The sequence below is a fragment of the Myotis nattereri genome (genome assembly GCF_964212035.1).
Source record: "Myotis nattereri genome assembly, chromosome: 3".
In the NCBI taxonomy this organism is placed as follows: Eukaryota; Metazoa; Chordata; class Mammalia; order Chiroptera; family Vespertilionidae; genus Myotis; species Myotis nattereri.
The window spans coordinates 63,682,060-63,704,374 of record NC_138077.1 but is presented as its reverse complement, the minus strand read 5'-3'; the positions used below and the strand labels follow the sequence as shown (position 1 = coordinate 63,704,374).

The window sequence follows — 22,315 nt, the reverse complement described above, 5'->3', positions numbered from 1 at the left end:
TTTTTTTTAATTGTAAAGCAAACCATATATTTCTCTTAATATTGTTTCTATGACCTTAAGAAATTTCAGTCTCACATGGTGCAAAGTCTAAAATTCTCATCAACTACCTTAAAATGTTTTATATGACACTAGATGCTCAATGCATGAAATTCGTGCAAGAGTAAGCCTTCCTTCTCCCTGTTGCTGGCACCGACTTTCCTCTGGTACCCGGGACCCGAGCTTCCTTTTGGCTGCCAGAAGGTCGTCTGGAAGGTCGGTCGATGGTCGGTTGTTCTGCTGTTCGGCTGTCTGGTCTAATTAGCATATTATGCTTTTATTATTACAGATTCCTACCCTAATATATCTCTTCCTAATCACCTATCCCTCTCTGTGTCCCTGAGATCATTCATTTTCACATATCCATGGCATGTTTTATCTAACTCCTGTTTCCTTCAAGCCTTTGTATTTTTTTCCTCAAAAGCCCTCCCCTCCATTGTTTTCCTTCTCAGCAAGCATTCTATATCTGATCTTTCAAAGACCTGTGGAAATGCCACCTATTCTAAGAACCCTGTGAATTTACTGTTTAGAAAGAAAAACCTTAGATGAGTTCATGTATCTGCCCTGTTGAGCACTTCTTACCTGCTTAAGTCCTCTCCAACTTAGGAAAAAGCATCAGTAACCCCCTCTAATGTTCGAATCTCATAATTCCCTCTTTGGGCTTCAAATTGACTAAATATATTCCTTTAATATCTTCCTTTCTATCTATATATGATGCCTTAATATCTGAGTTTGTAGCCTCCTAGAGAGCACATAATATGTCTGCTTTAAATGGTAGCCCATGCAGAGAGATACTTCAAAAAATTACTGGAGCTGATGAAGAGAAAGATGAACAAAAATGTGCTATTACCAGCTAACCTGCAAAACATAATACTAAAATTATAATTTTACCCAAACCAATTCTACCATCTCATGCCACTGGCACTCAAGCATTAAGACTGTGCACAGCTTATATACACTGTTGTGAAATTCAGACCTCAGACAGCAGTCGAGATATATAAATATGCAAATCACACATGTATACAGATACAGCCTTCCAATAGAGAATGCCAGCTGTCACAGGCAGCAAAATCACTCTAAGGACTTGGCATTGGTGAATCAGTAAATACCCCCTGGTTGTTGCTGCCCCATCAATCATGGGCCATTTGGCCAGGCTGCATTCTTGAACAGGCTTTCTCCCTCTTTTAATTCAGTTAAAGAACTCTTCTTTTTAGGGCTATGAAATAGCCTAGTATAATTTTTCACCTGAGTTAGTTGGATAAGGATTTTATTATCCTCTGGACATGTACTTTTCTGTACCTTGCCATTTAAAAAAAAATGCAGCCCTCTTCATCCCCCACCAAACCAAACAAAATAAAAACATCAGCTGATATTTTTGTTTATCTTTATTAAAAAAAATTTAGGGGATATTCTACTGGGATATGGGTGATGGGCAATGTGCAGTTTGGTAGTTGGTTCATTGACTCTTTTTCTTTTTCTGAAGATTATTGAGGTATATGAGCCCAGAAAATTCTAGACCCTCAAGTTATCCCAACTGATTATGAAGTGGAAGTCAGATGAGGAGAAGGATGAAAGATAGAGTGAATATTGACAAACCAATGATACCCCCAAAATCTATGGAAACTCCAGTTTAATGGAAGAGTGAATAAGAAATTTACTTCTCAACAAACAACAAAGAATGGTTTATAACCATAGAGGCATTCTGAGAGAAGTAAATATGTCATTGATTTTAAATAGCAGTTTTATCCAGCAGAAAGCAGATCAATGAAAGTTGCATAGGTTTTCAGATGCTTCAGGATATTAAAGAACAATCCCATTTCCCCCTCCATAAACTATTTCATCTCAAAGAGTAACTTAAAATGTACCATAAATCATTATCTGCTCAGCAACCAATCAGCATTCAGGAAAGTTATATCTACTGCTCCTTTTCAGCCTTGCAACCATCTAAAGTGCTCTTATTTTTGTTGTAAGAGCTGTACAGTTCTATTGTCTGGATATTTGGTAGAAAATAATAAGTTTATTATCAGCTTTCCTGGTTTCTCATTGTAGCAAATACCATATGAGAAAACTGACATGGTTCTTTGGAAAATTTAAAGTACTCAATAATTATTTTTTGGATGATGTTCATTACATCCTAATAAAGTAGTTGATGAGATTTATTGCTGTTTCAAAGACAGAGGGAACAGGGTACAGATAATTACAAAGATCTGTTCCTTCCATGCCAAGGTGGGGTGATAAGTAACCACAATGAAAAAGACTAAGATTTTCATCAACAGTCAACAGACTCCACCTTCTACTGTAAACCTAGATGTTACTGTTAGAAAGTTAAGGCTATTAATCCATTATCAAGTGTTTTCTGAGCTTTCTATTTTCTGAAGTTGTGTGTAGTGTCCAAGAGAAACAAGGCACAGTCTGTGCATGCTGGGAGCTTTTATGAGTGGAGAAGAGAAGATGTGTATTCAATGGACAGGTTATAAAGTGAAAGGTGATATGTGCTCAGAAAGACACAAAATGCTGCCAGTTAGAGGGGAGAGAGCTTGTGTGTGGATGGTAAGATCAAACAAGCCATCGGAGAGAAAAAACACTCTACACAGAGTGTGCAAGGTGATTTTTTAAAAACCTCAATGGGGACTTGTTCCTCCCCTGCTTGAAACCTTCAACTGATTCCAGTGACACATGGAATACTCAAATGCATCTCCCCAAAAGCGAGGCAAAATAAAATCCTAACATTACCTACAAGGCTCTGGGTCCCTTTGCAGCATCCTCTTGCTTCCCGTCATTCCTGGCTCACCATGTTCCAGCTTGTTGGCCACCCCCTCCCCCTAATTCTGCCTGAAATCCTCTTTCTCACATTCAATGCCTGGCTAGCTCTACCTTCATAATTTGGTGGAAGAATTTGATTAGCCAGGATAGGGTATGCACATATGGAAAAGTTAGTTTGGAGCATTATGCTGGAAAAAAGAAAAACAGAACTTGACAGTTTTTGAGACAGAAAATGTTAATATCAGAGCTATATTTTACAAATATCTGCAAGTGATATTCAAGGCAGTTTAGAATATAGAAATGTGGAAGCAAGGGAAAATATGAGAAAGAGATAGCAAGGGCCTAAATTAGAGAATATAAGAAAGTATTATTCACAAAAATGTGTGACTGATTGAATGGCAGAGGAAGCTGGGGATGGAGATGTTAGAAATAATCCTGTTTTCAGAAAGATCAACTACACCATTTTCAGAAATAAAGATATCAGAAGGGAGAGGAGGAGATACTTTAGAGGAAATGAATAATTTTGACTTGAGCATATTAAACATAAAGTGTCTGGTGTATAGAAAGAAACGCTTGCAAGGTATTTCTGGACTAGGATTCCTCCCTACCGCTGCCCTCACTAAAATAATAAAAGGCAAAACTGGCAATGTAGACTTGGAATCAAACTACATAGAAGTAACATTAAAGATGAGATCATCGGTAGACAAAACATGAAAAGAAGCAAGGGCAGCTCTGGCAAAACATACAGAAGTAAGATCATACAACCAAAGGATTCAAAGTTGACATAGACTGAGAGGCAGAAAGAACACTAAGATGGGCCATAATTTCAGGAAATAAGGAAGGAAGGGGTTTTAAGAAAAAAGGGAATTATTAGTAGTGTGACTAAAGAGAAATCGAAGAGATTGGCATGAAAAGACTGGCTCTGTAGAAAGGGAGGGACAATGGAAGGTTGTAAACACAGAATAAAGAAAAGGCCAGGGAAAGCTAGTTTAGGCAGCTGGGTTGAAAATCAGCCAATGATGAATGGAGAGATTCCCAGAAAGCATGAGGACGCAGCTGAGGCTAGCAAAACTTTGTAGGGTACTCAATAACATGTTATGATATCCCATTTCCTATAAACCTTTAGATAAGAGGAGAAAAATAATTATCAAAGTTGTTCATGGCTAGGGACTAGGGAGGTCATACAAGATCAGATCAGATGGACTTGAATTTAGGGTGCCAGTAAGGAGGCCACTAAAATGTCAGACTAGGGGCTCCAGCTTGGGTAGATAGACAAATAAATATAGTATGTGTTTATAGCAGCATCTAAGAAATAACAGAAGGGTTGTTTTTGTTGTTGTTTGTTTTGTCGTCGTTTTGAAATCAGTATGAGACTTAGAAATCTTATGCAGAAAATTGTTTATTCTATAGTTTTAATTGATTTGAGATTGACAAGGTCCTACTTACAGAAAATGTCTTGGTTCCTCCTCCCTAAACTTTGTAGTGTGTGTGTGTAGCATTAACTTATCATATTTATTTTAGAAAGAATATATACTTGCATAGTATATGAAATTAAGGCTTTATCATTTTAGTAATAAATTATTTCATAAATTTGCTTCCACCATGATAAAAAATATATAGAAAAACAAATGGGTGAGGGAATGATCAAGGGTTGATGAGGAAAAATAAATAAAATGGAGGTAGAAGGTCCCATATTTGCTCTCAAAAATATTTCTGGCTCTGTCCTCTCAATAACCATATGTTTATTATTTTAACATTTTTGAAGCTTTTATCCAGTCATTTTACACACACACACACACACACACGCACTTTAACCTACAAAATGACTTTTTTAAAAAATCTATAAAACGATATTTACAAAACTATTGTAAAAACTATTTTGATCTACTTCACTCTATCTTTTTTTACCATGAGTGCATATGATTTGAGTGCCTATTTGTAATAGTTTACACAATTGAGTTTATAGATTATACTGTTTTGTAAGCTGCCACTTCATTTAACTATATAGTGTGAATATTTTTATCATGTAATAAAATGTTTTATAAAGCATGATAGTTAATTGTTGCTTAGTTGTATAACTTAGAGTTTTTAGTTAGAAGAAACAAAAAACATCTCTGGCTGCCTTGTGTGGAAAAAGACCTTACTGCCACTCACATCTCTGGGAACCCTACAAAACCAGTATCATGTCAAACATCATATGAGGGGGAATGAGTGCTGGTGAATCTCAACAGAAGATGGCACAGCTTTCACCACCACCAACATGGCCCTTGGTCTAAACATTAATAAGTTTTAGAGACATACCAAATATTCTGTGCACTTTGGGAAACATTTATTTTACATTATTTGTGTTGCCATTCAAGAATTAAATATCCCCATTCTATTAAGACAACAAAGACCACCAAACTGACAAAACAACAACAACCTTTTATTTTATTCTCCCAGGTAAAGTGATATCAACTTATTCACTCAGCTTCTCCACATTGCTTATTTAAATCATTCTTAATTGAGTTTATATTTTTGAAGTTTTGTGAATGGCCATTTTATAGTATATCTTATGTGTTTATTATAAACTATTGATTTGATATATTTCTTCAGATAACTGGAGAACTTACCAAACTTTATTAGTGCTCATATTTCTCTCATCTACCTATATATATAAAAGGCTAATTTGCAAAGTGTCCCCTCGGGAATTTGACCAAGAGTTAGATTGCTTGCTATGATTTGCACTGACTACCAGGGAGTGGCACGGAACAAAGGGAGGCCCTGGCTGGCAGCCAGAAGGCCCCAATTGGCACTGATCACAGGCCAGGCCTAGGGATCCTACCCATGCAGGACTTTCGTGCACTGGGCCTTTAGTTATTAATATATAAGAGCTTTTTAAGGTTAGTAATCATTTGAGCTGGAAATTTTAAGTTTATTTCCTCTTTTGCCACAACTATATCCCTTTTGCTTTATTTTCTTTTATGAAAAAGTATAATTATTCAACAGATGGTTATAAATAATTAATTAAGAAAAAAATAAAATTATATTTTTACTGAACAGCCACTCATTAAAATTAATACCAGCTCTCTAAGAGATTTAGAAGTAGAAAACAAAGGAAACGGCTAGAACTGTCAATAAATATGAACCTCAACAAAGTGAGGAAGGCTTTCTTAAAATAAAAATTAGTTTAAAAAGCATAAAGAAAAATGAATAAATTTGACTATACATATATAAATGTATAAAATAAAGAGAACTGATAAAGTGATTTAAAAACAAACTGTGTAACTAAGTTTTAATGTCATTGGTATGTGAACAAACTTTGACAGGTGAAACATCAGTGATATAAGCCCTCCCCTATAAACTCACTGTTACTGGTGCCACCAATACGTGAACAGATTCTTGTTAGTCCCAAGTTTCTTGTATCAAATGTCTATTAATAATCCTGAGTTTGCAGCAGGTGTAGGTTTCAAGGCCTGCATCTCATGTCCAATTTCTAACTTGGAGGGTGTCTGAATTTTATTTCAGCTTTGACACTGTTTGGTAATGTCTACAACCCAACAATCCTAAAAGGGGAGAAGTTCCTCAACATAGGGAAGAGGTTTGAATGCTGGGCAGCCAATCTAATGTCCATCATAATGGTATTTCTTCTAATGAAATTAGTTTAATTCCTCATTCCTTATTCTACATATTTAGGGTGTTTTTCATAGTTTTCTTTATACATAATTCTGTGATGACCACTTTATACAAAAAACTATTTGCATTTCAAAGGATTTTCTTTCTACACATTCATGGAAGTGGAATTACTGGGTCAAATGATACAAATCTATTTTAAAACTTTGATAGACATCCCTATATGACCATAACAAAGTTTTCACTAATTTACACTCTCCACAGGGAGATATGAAAGTGTTAGTTTTCCTACTGACGTGCCAATGTGGGCTAGCCACATTTTGTTAACCCTTTCCCAGTATTATTGGTTTTAAAAATAACAATTTAATGCTGTTTTACTTTGCCTTTCCTTGATTATTAGTAAGATTTTAATAGTTTTCCGTATGTCTGCTATTTCTATGGTTCATTTTGTAAATTGGCAATAGGCACTTTGAAAAATTTTACTCCTATTTTCTGTATTGATTTTCTTCTCTTTTTATTGTCCCATTAATTGATTAAAACTTCCAGAATAATGTTAAATAAGAAAAAAATATTGTTAGTATCCATGCCTATTCCTATTTTGCTGTATTTCTGTTGAAATTATCCACATTTTTTTTTTCATGTTAAGAAAGATATCCTCTATATTTAGTTCACTAAATTGATGAGTAATAAATAAAAATAGAGGTTGGTTTAATGATATCATAGGTATTTTTGTTGGTTATAGGGATTTATGATTTTTCCCCTTTAACTTTTTGATGTAATATATTTTATTCAAACATTTCTTTATAATGGATTATGCTTGAAAATATCTTGTTTGATCATGCTTTATTTAATATTTAATATAATTTTGTATTTGATTCACACTAGTACTTAACCCTAATATCTATTTTAAGTATTATTATATACTAGAAGCCCGTTGCATGAAGATTTGCACAATACGCCTTCCTTTCCCTGGCTGCCAGCACCAGTATTCCTCCGGCACCCGGGACCCAGGCCTTTGGTCTGGCCACAGCGGAGAAGCCAAACCTCTTCAGTCTTCAGTCTTCAGTCTTCACTCTGGCCGGAGCCTTCAGTCTTGGCTCCACGCCTACGTATGCATATTAACTGCCATCTTTGTTGGGTTAATTTGCATAGTCACTCTGATTGGCTGGTGGGCGTAGCGGAGTAACACCAATTTACATGCTTCTCTTTTATTAGTGTAGATGTTTTATTTTTGTTCTGAAATTATTTCAGATTCACAGAGAGAAAAAAAAGCAAGAATAATACAAGAACTCCCATATACTCTTTACCTGAGACTCCATTAAAATTTTGTCAATTGTCGCAATAATGTATTTTCTAGAAAATGGCCCCATGTATGATTACATACTTTACCCAGTTACCAAGTCTCCTAGTCTCCTTCGATCTGAGGCAGCTCCTCAGTCTCTCCTGACTTTCATGACCTTGACTTTTATGAAGATTAACAGGCCAGTCTTTCTATAGAATGTCCCACCATTTTGATGTATCCAATGTCTTCTTATGATTAGACTCAGGTTTTGATAGACATATTACAGAAGTGATGCTGTATTCTGCTCATTGCATCCTATCATTTGGTACATGAGGCCAATTTGTCCCATTACTTGCAGTGATAACTTTGAGTGGTGTCAGCTAGATTTCTTCACTTTTGTACTTTTTAAATTTTTCCCTTGCTACTTAATATATAGTTTGTAGAGAGCTACTTTGAGATGTAAAAAATTCAGTCCCTATTTTACTTTTACAAACTAGTTTTATAATCCATTTATGTTTCTTGCCTTAATTAATTATTTCTGCAATGGTTGCTAGATGATAATTTTCAAATTCCATCATTACTTCTACTTTGATTAGCTCGCATTCTACTATGAAAAAGAGTTACACTCTCATTTTTAATTATTATTGCTTAAATTATCCCAGTGTTGTACTACATTGCTTTTACACATTTTTATACACTACTTGTCCCAGAATTGGACAGTAGAAATCCCTTTCAAGCTGGCTTCTATATACTTTTAGAATGCCTTATTTTTCTTTGAGGACTTCTTTACTTTCTGATACAACAGATGCTCCAAACTCATGTTGTTTCTTCCTTGCCCAGCCCTGGAATCATCTGTTTCTCTGAGTTAGGCTTGTTCCTTTTAGTGAAGAGTGATATTTTAATAGCAACATCAGGCCCTGGATGGGTAGCTCAGTTGGCTAGAACATTGTCCTGATATGCCAAGGTTGTGGGTTCAGTCCTTGGTCAGGGCACATACAAGAATCAACTAATGAATGGATAAATAAGTGGAACAACAAATTGATGCCTATCTGTCTATCTCTTTCTATAAAATTAACCAGCAATCCCTAACCGGCTTGGCTCAGTGGATAGAACGTCGGCCTGCGGAATAAAGGGTCACGGTCAAGGGCACATGCCTGGGTTGTAGGCTTGATCCCCAGTGGGGGGCATGCAGGAGGCAGCTGATCAGTGATTCTCTTTCATCATTGATGTTTCTCTCTCTCTCTCTTCCTCTCCCTTCCTTTCTGAAATCAATAAAAATATGTTTAAAAAATAATAAAATAAAATTAATCAACAAAAACATTTTAAATCAACATCTGTATGCTAGGTATGCTCATTGCTACTAAGGTGTAAGTATTCCAAGCCCATCTCAATGGGAATGATTAGAAAATATAGACACATACTTACATCTATCTACCTACCTATATATCTATCTTCTATTAAAATTCATGAATAAACACTAATAACTTCAATTTTAATCCACTAGTGAAAAACACAGGGTTCATTTTAGCTTACTCCCTTTCCATATTTATACTTATCTAACAGTAAGAAACTGGTTATTATTACCCTCAATATATTTACTATCTCTCTCAATTACCTTAAATGTAGCCAAATGTGTTAACCTTCATGACTGCCTCTCCACTTAGATGCCATTTTTTTATGTACCCTGTGCCCTGTAGTGGCCACATCTCACTCAGAAACCCTCCCTGAGGGGTCCTGGCACAGGTTGGGTTGTTTTATCACTATACTTCATTGATGTTTCTATCTCTCTCTACCTCTCCCTTCCTCTCTGAAATCAATAAAATCATGTTAAAAAATAAATCAACAAACAACAAGTGTTGGTGAGGATGTGGAGGAAAGGTAACACTTTTGCACCACTGGTAGGATTTAAGATTGGTGCAGCCACTGTGGAATCAGAAAAACCAGGAAATCATAGCAGGGTAAGAAATTGGCATTATTAATGGAATGTACTTTTTTATTTATTGAAGTTAATGGTGATGTTTTCTTAATCTTTGATCTTAGAATCTATAAAGAAGATTACATAGGAGCCCAAATATATGGCTTTATAAATGGGTCTCACAATTTACTATCTCAAATGCATATGTATATTTGAAAAGTCTTGGCTTCCACTGATGCAACATTTAATACCAATGATCACAAGTGATCCCAAAGTCATTATTGATATGTATATTTTCATATGAAGGAGGTGTGTGAAGATGTCATGTAGCTAAAGATTAAGTTTAGCAGACCATGCAGTTATTTATTTCAATACAGCATATTTTTACATGTAATGACCCTCATGAACTGATAAAATTTAATTTATTTGTGAAAATTAATCACTGAAATAAGAGATAAAATATTCGAGATGTTGAATAGTCACTAACATCATGGGAATACATATAAAAGGAAAAAAAAAGAATGCACCAGGGGAAATAGAATACAGGAGAAATCTGAGGGATTACAAATACCACTTAAAAATTTATGAAGATTTTGAAGTCTAGAGCAGTTCTTATGTCTCAACAATTAATTTTTTTTTATAGCTTTGATACTTGAAAATGAACCGTTTGGAAAGAGAGGAGATTTTCTTTCCACAGGACTAGGCTAGGTAAGTAAGCAGACTTGGAAGCCTTAAGATGTTAGTAAGAAAAATAAAGTAGTTATCCATCTACCTGTTTTCTGTCCCATGCCCCAAAAGATTAATTTTAGAAGTATTTTTGGGTGTAGCACTGTCTAAAACCAAATGAAATTATGCAGGATTATTTTCCAGATGTTTTGAAGGTGCACAATTCTTTTATTAAAGCACTGAATCTCAAAGTGTGATCCCTGTACCAATAGCATGGCATCACCTGGGAACTAATTAGAAATATTAGTTCTCAAGCATCACCTCCAAAGTACTTAATCATAAATTCTTGGAGAGGTCCCACCAATCTAAAAGACACCAATATGGTGATTACCAGGGAGAAGGGAATTGAGGAGAGGTAGCATGGTGTAAATGGGGGATAAATGGTTATGGAAGGAGGCTTGACTTGACGTGGTGAACACACACTACAATATACTGACAATATATGATAGAATTGTACACCTGAAACCTATGTAATTTTATTAACCAATGTTACCCCAATAAATTTAATAAAAAAGGAAAAAAAAAGATAACATTTTCTCCTCAAACATCCTTAATAAATGTAGCTAAGAACTTAGAAGTTATGCTTGTCTAATAAGTCTTTAGAATCCTAAAGAAGTAAAGCTAAAGACTGGATGCTAAGAAAAAGGACAAATAAAAAAAAGATTGGAGTGATACAATATAAAAGCTGAAAGAGCCTACCATAAGGGTAACAGGCAAGGGCAGCGGCTTAGACAGTGGGCAGCACCCCCAGGGTCAAAGTGAGCCTTATGAGAGGTACTGTAGCAGCAGCAACAACATCATCATAGTTGTCATCATCCATCATCATCATCATCATCATCATCATCATCATCATCATCATCATCGTCTATTGGCTGAGAACACATGAGCTCCAGACACTGAGCTAGGGACTTACACAGATCATCCAATTTAATCCTTACAATAAATTCAGAGGATTTAAAATTTTAACTGTACCTGTATTTTACATATGACAAAACTAAGCCTTAGAGAAATTAAATGGTTTACCCCCATATTTATTTAAGTAGCAAGAAGGAAAGTTGAGATTCAAACTAGGCAGCACGAATGAAAAGCCTACTTTTAAATTGCTATTCTTTAGTGATATGTCATAGCATCATGACATATCACTAGCCTCAAAGGGTTGGCAGAGAAAAATAATACAGTAGCCTATATAATAAAAAGCTAATATGCAAATCAACCAAACGGCAGAATGACCAGTCACTATGGCATGCACTGACCACCAGGGGGCAGACACTCAATGCAGGAGCTGCCCCCTGATGATCAGTGCACTCCCACAAGGGGAGTATCGCTCAGCCAGAAGCCAGGGTCACGGGTGGAGAGCATAGTGGTGGTGGTGGGAGCCTCTCCTGCCTCCGTGTCAGCCCGAAGGAAGTCTGATTGTGGGGAGTTGGCCTAAGCTGTCAGCTGGACATCCCCTGAGGGCTCCCAGACTGCAAGAGGGCTCAGGCCGGGCTGGTGGACCCCACTGAGTGTATGTATTTCATGCACTGGGCCTCTAGTTTACTTAATAATCAGTTAAGTTGAAGGTAAGCAAGTTTGAAAAACTAAAAAGAAACATATTCTGAAGGAGGGTGCTGTGGGATAGGAGGAAAGACAGGTCAGCCAGACCTAGGAGCAGAATATTTGAAGTGGTAGAAACATGAAAAGTTGAAGCAGGGATTACGAAGCAGCATGAATAGTGTATAGGGATGGAATACCTCACATAATCACAAAGATGAGTGTCCTAGGGGGAAGAGGTTCAGTCATCTTGTGCTAAAGATCAACAGCCAAATAAATGTCCAAAAAAATCACCTTTCATGACTCAGGCTCAAGGAAGAGACAATTCTTTCTTCATCTCCCTTATAAGTACAGGCTTTGTTGATAATTTTCTCTTTCAAAGAAATATGGTTAAGACTAAAATTCAATAACATGTTGAGTCAGATATGGGTTTAAAACCCTGTTTCCAGCCAACAGGGAGCCTTTTGCAAGCTCCTAATTATCCATGAACTTTAAGTTTTTGCATATCTACACTAATAAAAGAGAAACATGCAAATTGGTGTCACTCTGCTACGCCCACTAGCCAATCAGAGCGACTATACAAATTAACCCAACAAAGATGGTGGTTAATTTTCATATGCAGGCCTGGAACAAAGACTGAAGGCTCCAGCTGGAGTGAAGACTGAAGACTGAAGAGTGAAGACTGAAGACTGAAGACTGAAGAGGCTTGGCTTCTCCGCTGTGGCTGGACCAAAGGCCTGGGTCCTGGGTGCCAAAGGAAAACCAGTGCCGGCAGCCAGGGGAAGGAAGGCCTATTGCACGAATCTTTGTGCAACAGGCTTCTAGTTTATAATAAAGTTATAATCCTATATAATAAAAGGGTAAAATGCAAATTGACCCTAATGGCGGAACTACCAGAAACAACTGGTTACTATGATGTGCACTGACCACCAGGGAGCAGATTCTCAATGCAGGAGCTGCCCCCTGGTGGTGGGTGCACTTCCACAGAGGGAGCGCTGCTCAACCAGAAGCCAGTTCATAGCTGGCCAACGCAGCTGTGGTGGCAGGAGCCTCTCCTGCCTCCGTGGCAGCCCAAAGGATGTCTGACTATAAGCTTATGCCCGCTCCCCACGGATATCCCCCGAGGGCTCCCAGGCTGCCAGAGGGATGTCTGACTGCCATCTTAGGCCCCATCCCCAGGGGAGCAGGCCTAAGCTGGCAGGTGGATATCCCTCCAGGGATCCCAGAGTGTGAGAGGGCACAGGCTGGGCTGAGGGGCCCCCTCAGCCCCCCCTGAACTGAGTGCACAAATTTTTATACACTGGGTCTCTAGTAATATTATAATTAAACTAGAGGCCTGGTGCACAAAAATTTGTGCACTCAAGGGGGAGGGGGGTCCTTCAGCCCGGCCTGTGCCACCTCACAGTCTCGGACCCCTTGGGAGATAACGACCTGATGGCTTAGGCCTGCTCCCAGGTGGCAGAGGGCAGGCCCAATCCCTAGGTGCAGCCCCTGGTCGGGCTCAGAGCAGGGCCAATTGGGGAGTTGGGGTGCCGCCCCCTGTCATGCACAGAGCAGGGCGGATTGGGAGGTTGCGATGCCACCCTCAGTCACGCTCAGGGTAGGGCCGATTGGAGGGTTGGGGCACCATCCCCTGTCACACTCAAGGCAGGGTCAATGGAGAGGTTGCGGCGCCACCCCCTGTCATGCACAGAGCAGGGCCAATCAGGGGGTTGGGGCACTGCCCGCTGTCACTCACAGAGCAGGGTCTATCAGGGGGGTTGGGGCTCTGTACCCTGTCACACACAGAGCAGGGCCAATCAGGGGGTTGGGGTGCTGCCCCCTGTCACGCACAGAGCAGGGCCCATCAGGGGTTTGGGGCACCACCCTCTATCACCCACAGAGCAGGGCCGATCAGGGGGTTGGGGCGCCACCACTCTCACACTCAGGGCAGGGCCGATGGGGAGGTTATGGCTCTACCTCATCACACACACAGCAGGGCCTGTTGGGGGGTGGGGGGGTTGGGGCGCTGCACCCTGTCACACACAGAGCAGAGCCGATTAGGGGGTTGGGGCGCCACACCCTGTCACACACAGAGCCACAGGGCGATCAGGGGGTTGGGGCGTTGTCCCCTGTCACAAACAGAACAGGATGGATAGGGAGGTTGTGGCCCCGCCCCTTGTCACACACAGAGCCACAGGGTGATCTGGGGGTTTGGGCGCTGGCCCCTGTCACGCTGATCCCGGTGCAGGGAGGCCTCGTGGCTCTGCTGATCCCGGTGCTGGGAGGTATATTACCCTTTTAGTATATAGGATAGAGGACTGGTGCATGGGTGGGGCTGGCTGGTTTGCCCGGTAGGGTCTGCTGGATCAGGGTGGGGATCTCCACTGGGGTGCCTGGCCAGGCTGGGTGAGGGGATGATGGCTGTTTGCAGCTGGTCACACACCCTTCAGGGTGGGGGTCCCCACTGAGGTGCCTGGCCAGCCTGGGTGAGGGGATGATGGCTGTTTGCAGCTGGTCACACACCCTTCAGGGTGGGGGTCCCCACTGGGGGTGCCTGGCCAGTCTGGGTGAGGGGCTGAGGGCTGTTTTCAGGCTGGTGGGTGACAGAAGCTCCCAACCACTCCTTTTTTTTCTTTTTTTTTCTTTTTTATTCTGGGCCAGCTTTAGCTTTGAGGCTTGGCTCCAGCTCTTAGGCCTCCGCTGCTGAAAGTGGTTTCTGGCCTTTGTTTACAATGTTGCGATCCTGCTGGCTGAAGCCTGGCAGACTATAGCAGGTTTCTGGGGTTTTGTTTAGCTTCTATATTTGTTACATAGTTGCTTAGAGTTGTAGGTCAGAGGCGTGCAGCAGCAGGTGGGGAACATTGGAGTCCTCCATCACTGAAGCAAGCAAGCCTCATGTTAGTTTCAAGCTGCCTGGCTGCCGGCCGCCATCTTGGCTGGCATTTAATTTGCATATTGCCCTGGTTAACCAATGGGAAGGGTAGCGGTTGTACGCCAATTACCGTGTTTCTCTTTTATTAGATAGGATGAAACAAGGAATATATGGTACTTGGCACTTAGTAGGTTCATCTCCTTCCTTTAATATTAAGTGAAATTTAAGTTAATTTCACATGTGCTGACATGGCATGGAGATGTGTGCAGTATAATCTAATCTAGTTCTAGCTCTAACCCTCTGGGTTAAAAGTGAATAGTTGAATCAGAAATAAAGGAAAGACCATTGAACATTTGGCACTAAGAGCTCAGACTTAAATATAAATGTGGTAGTTCTAGAAGTAATAATAAAAATTTTCTCTTTTTAGTTTTGGGTTCCAAATTTTTTTTCTTTTTTTAAAATCTTTATTGTTTAAAGTATTACATATATCCCCCTTTCCCCGCTATTGATCTCTTCTACCCCTCCCCACACCTCACCCTAGGCCTTCACCACCCTATTGTTTGTGTCCATGTGTTATGCATATATGCATACAAGTTCTTTGGTTGATCTCTTCCCACCCACTCACCCCTGCCTTCCCTCTGAGATTCAACAGTCTATTTCATGTTTCTATGTCTCTGGATCTATTTTGTTTATCAAACTCTGAGTTATTTCACTTAGCATAACAAAAGTTTTCATTCTAGTAGAAAGTGCTTCAGCCCTAGCTGGTTTTGCTCAGTGAATAGAGCATCGGCCTGTGCACTGAAGGGTCCTGGGTTCAATTCTGGTCAAGAGCACATGCCAGGTTGAAGGCTCAATCTCCAGGGGGGGAGGGGTGTGCAGGAGGCAGCTGATCAATGATTCTCTCTCATCATTGATGTTTCTATCTCTCTTTCCCTCTCCCTTCCTCTCTGAAATAAATTTTAAAAATATATATTTAGTAGAAAGTGCTTCAGATTTGATTCTAGGTTGGTTTGGCTCCAATGTACTTCTGAATTCTCTGTGTGATCTTGAACAAGTAACCTACATTTAATGAACTTCTGTTTCCTTATTTACAAACCAAGTGATATAATTAGATTGTCCAATTTTATTCAGTATAAGGCAATATAAAATTTCTAGTGTGGCCTCTAGTGGCTTTCCAATGACATTTAAAGTACAGATATTCATACCTGTAAAGGTATTGATATTGATTGCGTAGCAATCTATACTAATAAAAGGGTAACATGCAAATTGGTCAGGATGCACTCATAGTAACAACCGAACAGCAGGCTGTGTGGGGTGAGCAGGCTGGCAGGGAGGTTAGGAAGGGACAACCAAATGACTGAACAGCAGGCTGTGTGGGGTGACCAGGCCAGCAGGGGGTGCAGTTAGGGGCAACCAAGCCAGCAGAGGGGGGCAGTGAGGGGCGACCAGGTCAACAGGGGTGGGCAGTTGGGGGCGACCAGGCTGGCAGTTAGGACCCAGTGGTCCCAGATTGTGAGAGGGATGTCCGACTTCTGGTTTAGGCCTGATCCCCAGGACTGGGCCTAAACCAGCAGTTGGACATCCCCCGAGGGGTCCCAGATTGGAGAGGGTGCAGGCTGGGCTGAGGGGATCGCCCCCATGCATGAATTTCATGCACCAGGCATCTAGTATTTCTAATGGACCTTAAATAAACTAGTTACCTCCCCTTTGTCTGCTATTCAATGTGGTAGAACTTTGGTTTGAAGTATGCATGTGTATGCTTGCGTGCATATGTGTGTGTGTGTGTGTGTGTCTGTGTGCATGTGTCATAGAGAGAGAGTGTGTTTATGAGGGAAATGGTAAATTTACATATTTACAATTCTCTAGTTATATTTAAAAATTTTTAATGGGCTGCCTGAGATCCAAGCCCTGCTGTCTCTTATTATTGTACCTCAAGTACTTTCTATTAAACTAAATGGAAAGTATTATCTGCTTTGATTGTGAAAGGAACTTTGCAAGTCAGTAGACATGCCTTTTAAAAGCAATAAAATGAAGCTGTCAGCCATTGCAAATGGACCAAGATGGAGGTCACATGACTAAACCACCCCTGTACCAGGGAGCCTCTGATGTATTTTATTCCAGTTTCAACCTATTAATCAGAGTAGTTGGAAGAGCAATAATTTAAATGCTGCAGTAATCAATTCCATACACATTAATAGAAGCTACAGTCAAACTTTGCCACACCACTGACTGCATTGGAATCTTGACAGGAGCCCTGAGGGCCATGCCTAATTTGCATTAAATTTACATAAAATTGTAAATCAAGAATACATGAACACAGCCCTGATATTTGTTAGTGTTTAGATCTTGTTAGATAGATTGAAGTTGCTGGTGGTTTGACTTCGCTTGCAATAAAATTGTGCAGCTGATCAGCTTTGTTCTCATTCTGCAGTTATGGGGAACAGGACCCTAGAGAGCTATAGTTTGGGAGCATGTGTATGCCATTTAGGGTTTTCGTCCTATAAAACCATGACTCAGATGTGTCCTTGGAAACCCCAATCTAGAAGCAGATTTTCCTCAATGACTTTGCAGATCCTTGTCGCTGGATTTGCTCATAAATAACTTGCCATTAGATGGAGACACAAACTACACAGAAAGCTGGCCAGCGGAGAGGATGCCAAGGCCTCTGGAAACTTTTATTTTTCCAAACAACATTTGCTATCATGAAAGCAGATAGTTAGGGATATCATTTAGGCTGGGGACAGGTAAAAATCAAACCTTCAGCAAAGTTTGCAGTGCTCAACAGCATGAAAAAGTGGATTTCACATGGTTCTAAGCATGTGTGTGTTCTTGTGTTCCTGTTTCATCTTATTCCAATGGCTGTAGCCTTTGCTGTGTATTTTCACACTGAGGGCTGGGAGAAAAGATTCTCACCAAGGGTACTGGCTCATAGGGGCAAGACTCAACTCTATATTCTCCTTAGTCTTCTCATTATTATAAGTCTATTCTTTTAGAGAAAAAACAGATACTTAAGTGCCATAATACATTTTAAAGTCTTCCTTTTTTATTTTTAGAAAGTATTATGCAAGTATTTTGTACATCATGATTATGCAGTGCCCCCCACCTCACCTATCCTATCATTTTCTTACCTTGCACAATCAAGTAAACTTGGGAGGTCTTGGGCTCATGCTGTGTCTGAACCGAGCAAGTGTAGGAACCCTCATCATAGACATCCACCTTCTGGATTCGAAGACTGTATTCCAGAGAATGACGTTTCTCCAGCTCCACCCGGGGGTCCAGAGACCACTTGTCATGCCCAGCAAAAATGATGCCAGAACGGTTCAGCCAGGCCACTTTTGAGTTCTTGTCTTCTACAATGCACCTGGCAGAGCAGAATAACAACATTAGAGCTTTAGCCATGCCTGCATCTGCATTCATTCTTCACACAATTAGACTCAACAAGACCAGTCAAGAAAAATATTTAATGCAGGATGAACCATTGCCATGTTCTTTCTTAGAGTCTTAAATATCATCACTAGTTCTTCTTGAAGATCTAATTACCATTCAATGGATAGATATCATTACATTAGACTCAATTCAGCAATAAACAATCCGAGTATGAGTAATGCAGGCAAAGTTAAATGGGTATTGATTTCCCACTGGATTATCTTCTTATCTAGGAAAAGGTCATTCACACAGAACTCCATCTGTTTAAGTAATTTTGAGAATCAGATGATTGATAATGTGGCACATTTCCCGTTTTGAGTTGTACTTATTCTTTCATAGCTATTTTCTTGTGTGATGGTATATTTAAGTTATGCCCCACCATGGTAGGAATTAGACCAGATTTCAGAGTTTGCATTTGATCTGTATGAGTTTGGAATGCCTACTCTCAGGAGTGAGGCATGTGTGAGCAAGTCCAAGTAGGTAGCTAGGTGTTGGGTCAAGGTCATCAGAGTTAACTAGCATCATCTTGCCTAAGTATGGTTCCAGCTGCTGAGGGCAGCAGGTTGTAGCTGGCAAGACAGCTTGCTACCAGCATTTCTGAGCCCGTTAGTATGAATTCACTCTTTTGTGGGAGGTGAAGAAACCAATTTTACAGTTTCTATTGCAAGGATGATGAAAGAAAAATGTTTATTTAAATTATTATTTTAGAAACCTAAAAGTCTCTCCCTGAAACTTGAAAGAAAAGGGCAAAGAACACAGACCACTGAAGAAGGGGAAAATACTTTACATGATACAGTTTTTTCAGTTATATCAAGAACCTGGAAATGAAAAAAAAAAACACAGACAAAAAAACAAGCAGAAAGTTTTCTCTGTTTCACTTTGGCAAGATTTATGTGTACCCCATAGGAAGATTGTCCCAGACTTTCTTACAGCTGCAAAGCCAGCTGCTCAGCACTCTGGGGCTTGAGGGATGGACGGAAGGAGCCAGGAATATGACAGCAAAACAACCAAAACACCATATTCCCTTATATTTTCCAAACTATGTCAAACCCAGGTTTCCTCTCAGGTCATGACAGCCAGGCATAGAGATTCTACACCCATGCATAGACAGGAAATTGATGTCCTACCCACAGGCTGTCCACAGAAGGGATACAGAGGCTGATTTGTATCTTTCATAAGGAGAAAGGCTGAGTCTTTTAAAAATTCCTATTGTGCAGATCTCCTTGCCCCATTAATTTTTGTTGAATTATGTATTTTATTTAGCATGATTATCTTATTTAATTAGTTGGGTGCCTTGATATGCAGGTCTTTCTTTTCTTCTCAATCTATTTATTTTCCTAACGACAGGCAAATGAAGGTATCATTTAGTATCTCCATTACTCAATATGTGTTTCTCTACCATACAGATATTACTGGGATTAATTAGATACATTTGATAATTAACACTTCTGAAAGAGTGAGTGCAGAGCTAACTTCATGGATACTTGCTGCTTCTTTCCAGACTCAATTTTACTTTTTCTCTTCTTTCCTTTTATGGCATCATTTCTCTGTCCTTGTTGATGTTTGCAGCACGTCTCAACTTAGAATCATTTTTTAGTTAATTAACAAGCTGTTTGCTGTCTTCTAGATCATAAGTGAAGTTGTTCATGCAGAGTTACTGTGTTTTTACTTTTGACTGAGAAGAATAGAAATGTACCTCTATAAATGTGTTTTAAATTTTCTATCACATTTCTCCTTCTACTTTTCTCATCTACACAGCTCAATACAGAAGCAAGCAGATATCATAGAGATGGACTTTGAATGCTGTTTAGGCCAGCACATGGTCCTAATATGTTCATTTTGGATAAAAAGATACCATATAATGCATTATACACAAAATTGGCCCATCAGTCAAATAAAGACTGAGATTTTGCCTAATTCATTAAGGTATCTCCCAAAACTAATCTGGTGTAAAGAGTAAAATTTGGCAAATGCCTGTCGTGTGAATTAACAGTATCACAATGTAGACACAAGACTTATAGGTACAAAAATAGGTTTACCGTTGTGAGTACCAGAAACACAGAGTTTATTCTTGCATTATTACTTATTACTTATTTTATTATTTTCCAGACAAACAACTGTAAACTTACTTTTGTCCCACCCTATATATTTCACCCCAACCTGAGCTCTATAGCATCCACAAATGAATTGGGTGAATTTTCTTATCAGCACAAGATAGAGTATCTAAATCAGGTCTTTAGGGTCCTTTGGATATTTTAGCAATTTTTGTCCATGGAAAAGTTGAAATTACCATACATATAATTACTCCAAATTATTCTCTGAGAGGAGACAGATCTATCGTACCTAAAGGAGTAATTGACTATTTCAGCAAAATTGCCAGACCCATAAAAATGCATCTTCTTGAAACAATATATTATATGGGAATTTTGCTATGACAATCTACATAACATCTTATTTTTACATTGTGTTTCATTCATATTTAATTTTTTAATTTATCTTTTACATTGAAATAAGTGAAAGGTGTATTAGAATTCAAACATTTATACATACATTCATTCTTTTTACTAATTAAATATAAATAGCCAACTCCAAGCACCAGAGCACAATGTAGTATTTCTTAAAAGAAAACCACTTTTCCAGATATTTAAGGGTTCTTTTTTTTTAATAATCAATAGTTCCAAAGTAAATGCATTGACTATAAACTAGAAAATCATCTTTCTAAAATTGACTTAAACTTTCATACTGAAAAATAAGCAAATGAATGTGTTTATTTCAATTTCAGAACTAATTAATTTTAGACTCTTGATATAAGGTAGCAACTTTTTTAAACCATAAGAAGTGGATGTAAGAAAAAATATGGTAAGAGTCAACATAATAGTCTCAGTTTGCAGACTTTGTTTGTTAAATAAAAATAACCAGTAACACAGGGTAGGCACAGAATGCATGGCTATTTAGAAATGAGGAAATGCTGATTAATGCAGACCCAGGTTCCCAGCATGCACTGACTGGCTGATAAGCATCATGAGCTTGCATCAGGAGATGAGTTGGCTCAACTGTGCATTTGGCATACCTGTAGAGCAAATGAAAATTCTCATGCTATGCCATCATGATACAGTAATAATATATTATCCTGCACTCGATGTTGCTCTAGTGCCAGACAATCTACTTCAAAACTGGGTACCTAGGCCGGCTTGCGTAGCTCAGTGGTTGAGCGTCAACTTATAAGCCAGGAGGTCATGGTTCAATTCCTGGTCAGGGCACATGCCTGGGTTGTGGGCTGGATCCCCAGGAGGGGTCATGCAGGAGGCAGCTGATCAATGATTTTCTCTCATCATTGATGTTCTCTCTCTCCCTCTCCCTTCCTCTATGAAATCAATAAAAATATATTTGAAACAACAACAACAACAAAAAACAACAACTGGGTAACTAATGACTTTATCTTCAAAATCACCCTTCACTAAATCAGGAAAAGTGTAAAGAGATATATTTTAAAAACATGTCAATGCTATGTGTTGTTTGGTTTTAATAGAACGTTTTTTCCAGGAGCTCAAAATGTTGCAACTCATTCCAGGATTTAGAAAGGATAGCACCCTAAAGAGAGCAGGTATTGCTGCCAAGAGGAGAGGGACAAAGGCCATCCCTCCACTCTAGGTGGGAGTTCTGGCAGGCGGCTGAAGACATGGGCATAGCACAGAGTGCCACCTCTCCAGGAAATCTTCTCTCATCAGGATCCCATCCTTTTACTTGGCTTTTTCTTATGACCTCATTACAATCCACATTACATTAGGCTATTTGTATTAATCTTTCCTTATGAAATTATTAGTGACAGTGAGCCTCTTGGAATTCACCTATGTAGCCCTAACAGTGCCTAGCAGCATAAACCCATCATGTACACCAAACATGTCAAACTTGCAGCCTGCAGGCCGCATGCCTTGTTTATTTGGCCCATGTTAGCCTTTAAGTTTGACATGCTTAATGTACACAGTAAGTACTCACTGAAATGTGGAATAAATAAACTGAATTTAATAAAACAAATTGCTATTAAGTCAATTTTCAAATATTTGTTAACTAGAGGCCCAGTACACAAAATTTGTGCACAGGTGGCGGGGGGGGGGGGTGGTCCCCTCAGCCCAGCCTTCACCCTCTCCAATCCAGGACCCCTCAGGGG

General features: G+C 39.3%; 1 protein-coding gene across 6 annotated transcripts in view; it reads right to left on the bottom strand.

Annotated features, from left to right (window-relative positions):
- Nucleotides 1-22,315, bottom strand: part of LSAMP (limbic system associated membrane protein) — a 640,943-nt gene that overhangs the window by 290,675 nt on the left and 327,953 nt on the right. For all 6 annotated transcript variants that reach the window (XM_081086904.1, XM_081086906.1, XM_081086905.1 and 3 more), the window contains exon 2: nt 17,850-18,082. In XM_081086904.1, coding sequence (XP_080943030.1) covers nt 17,850-18,082 — 233 coding nt within the window. The remainder of the gene's footprint in view (nt 1-17,849; nt 18,083-22,315) is intronic.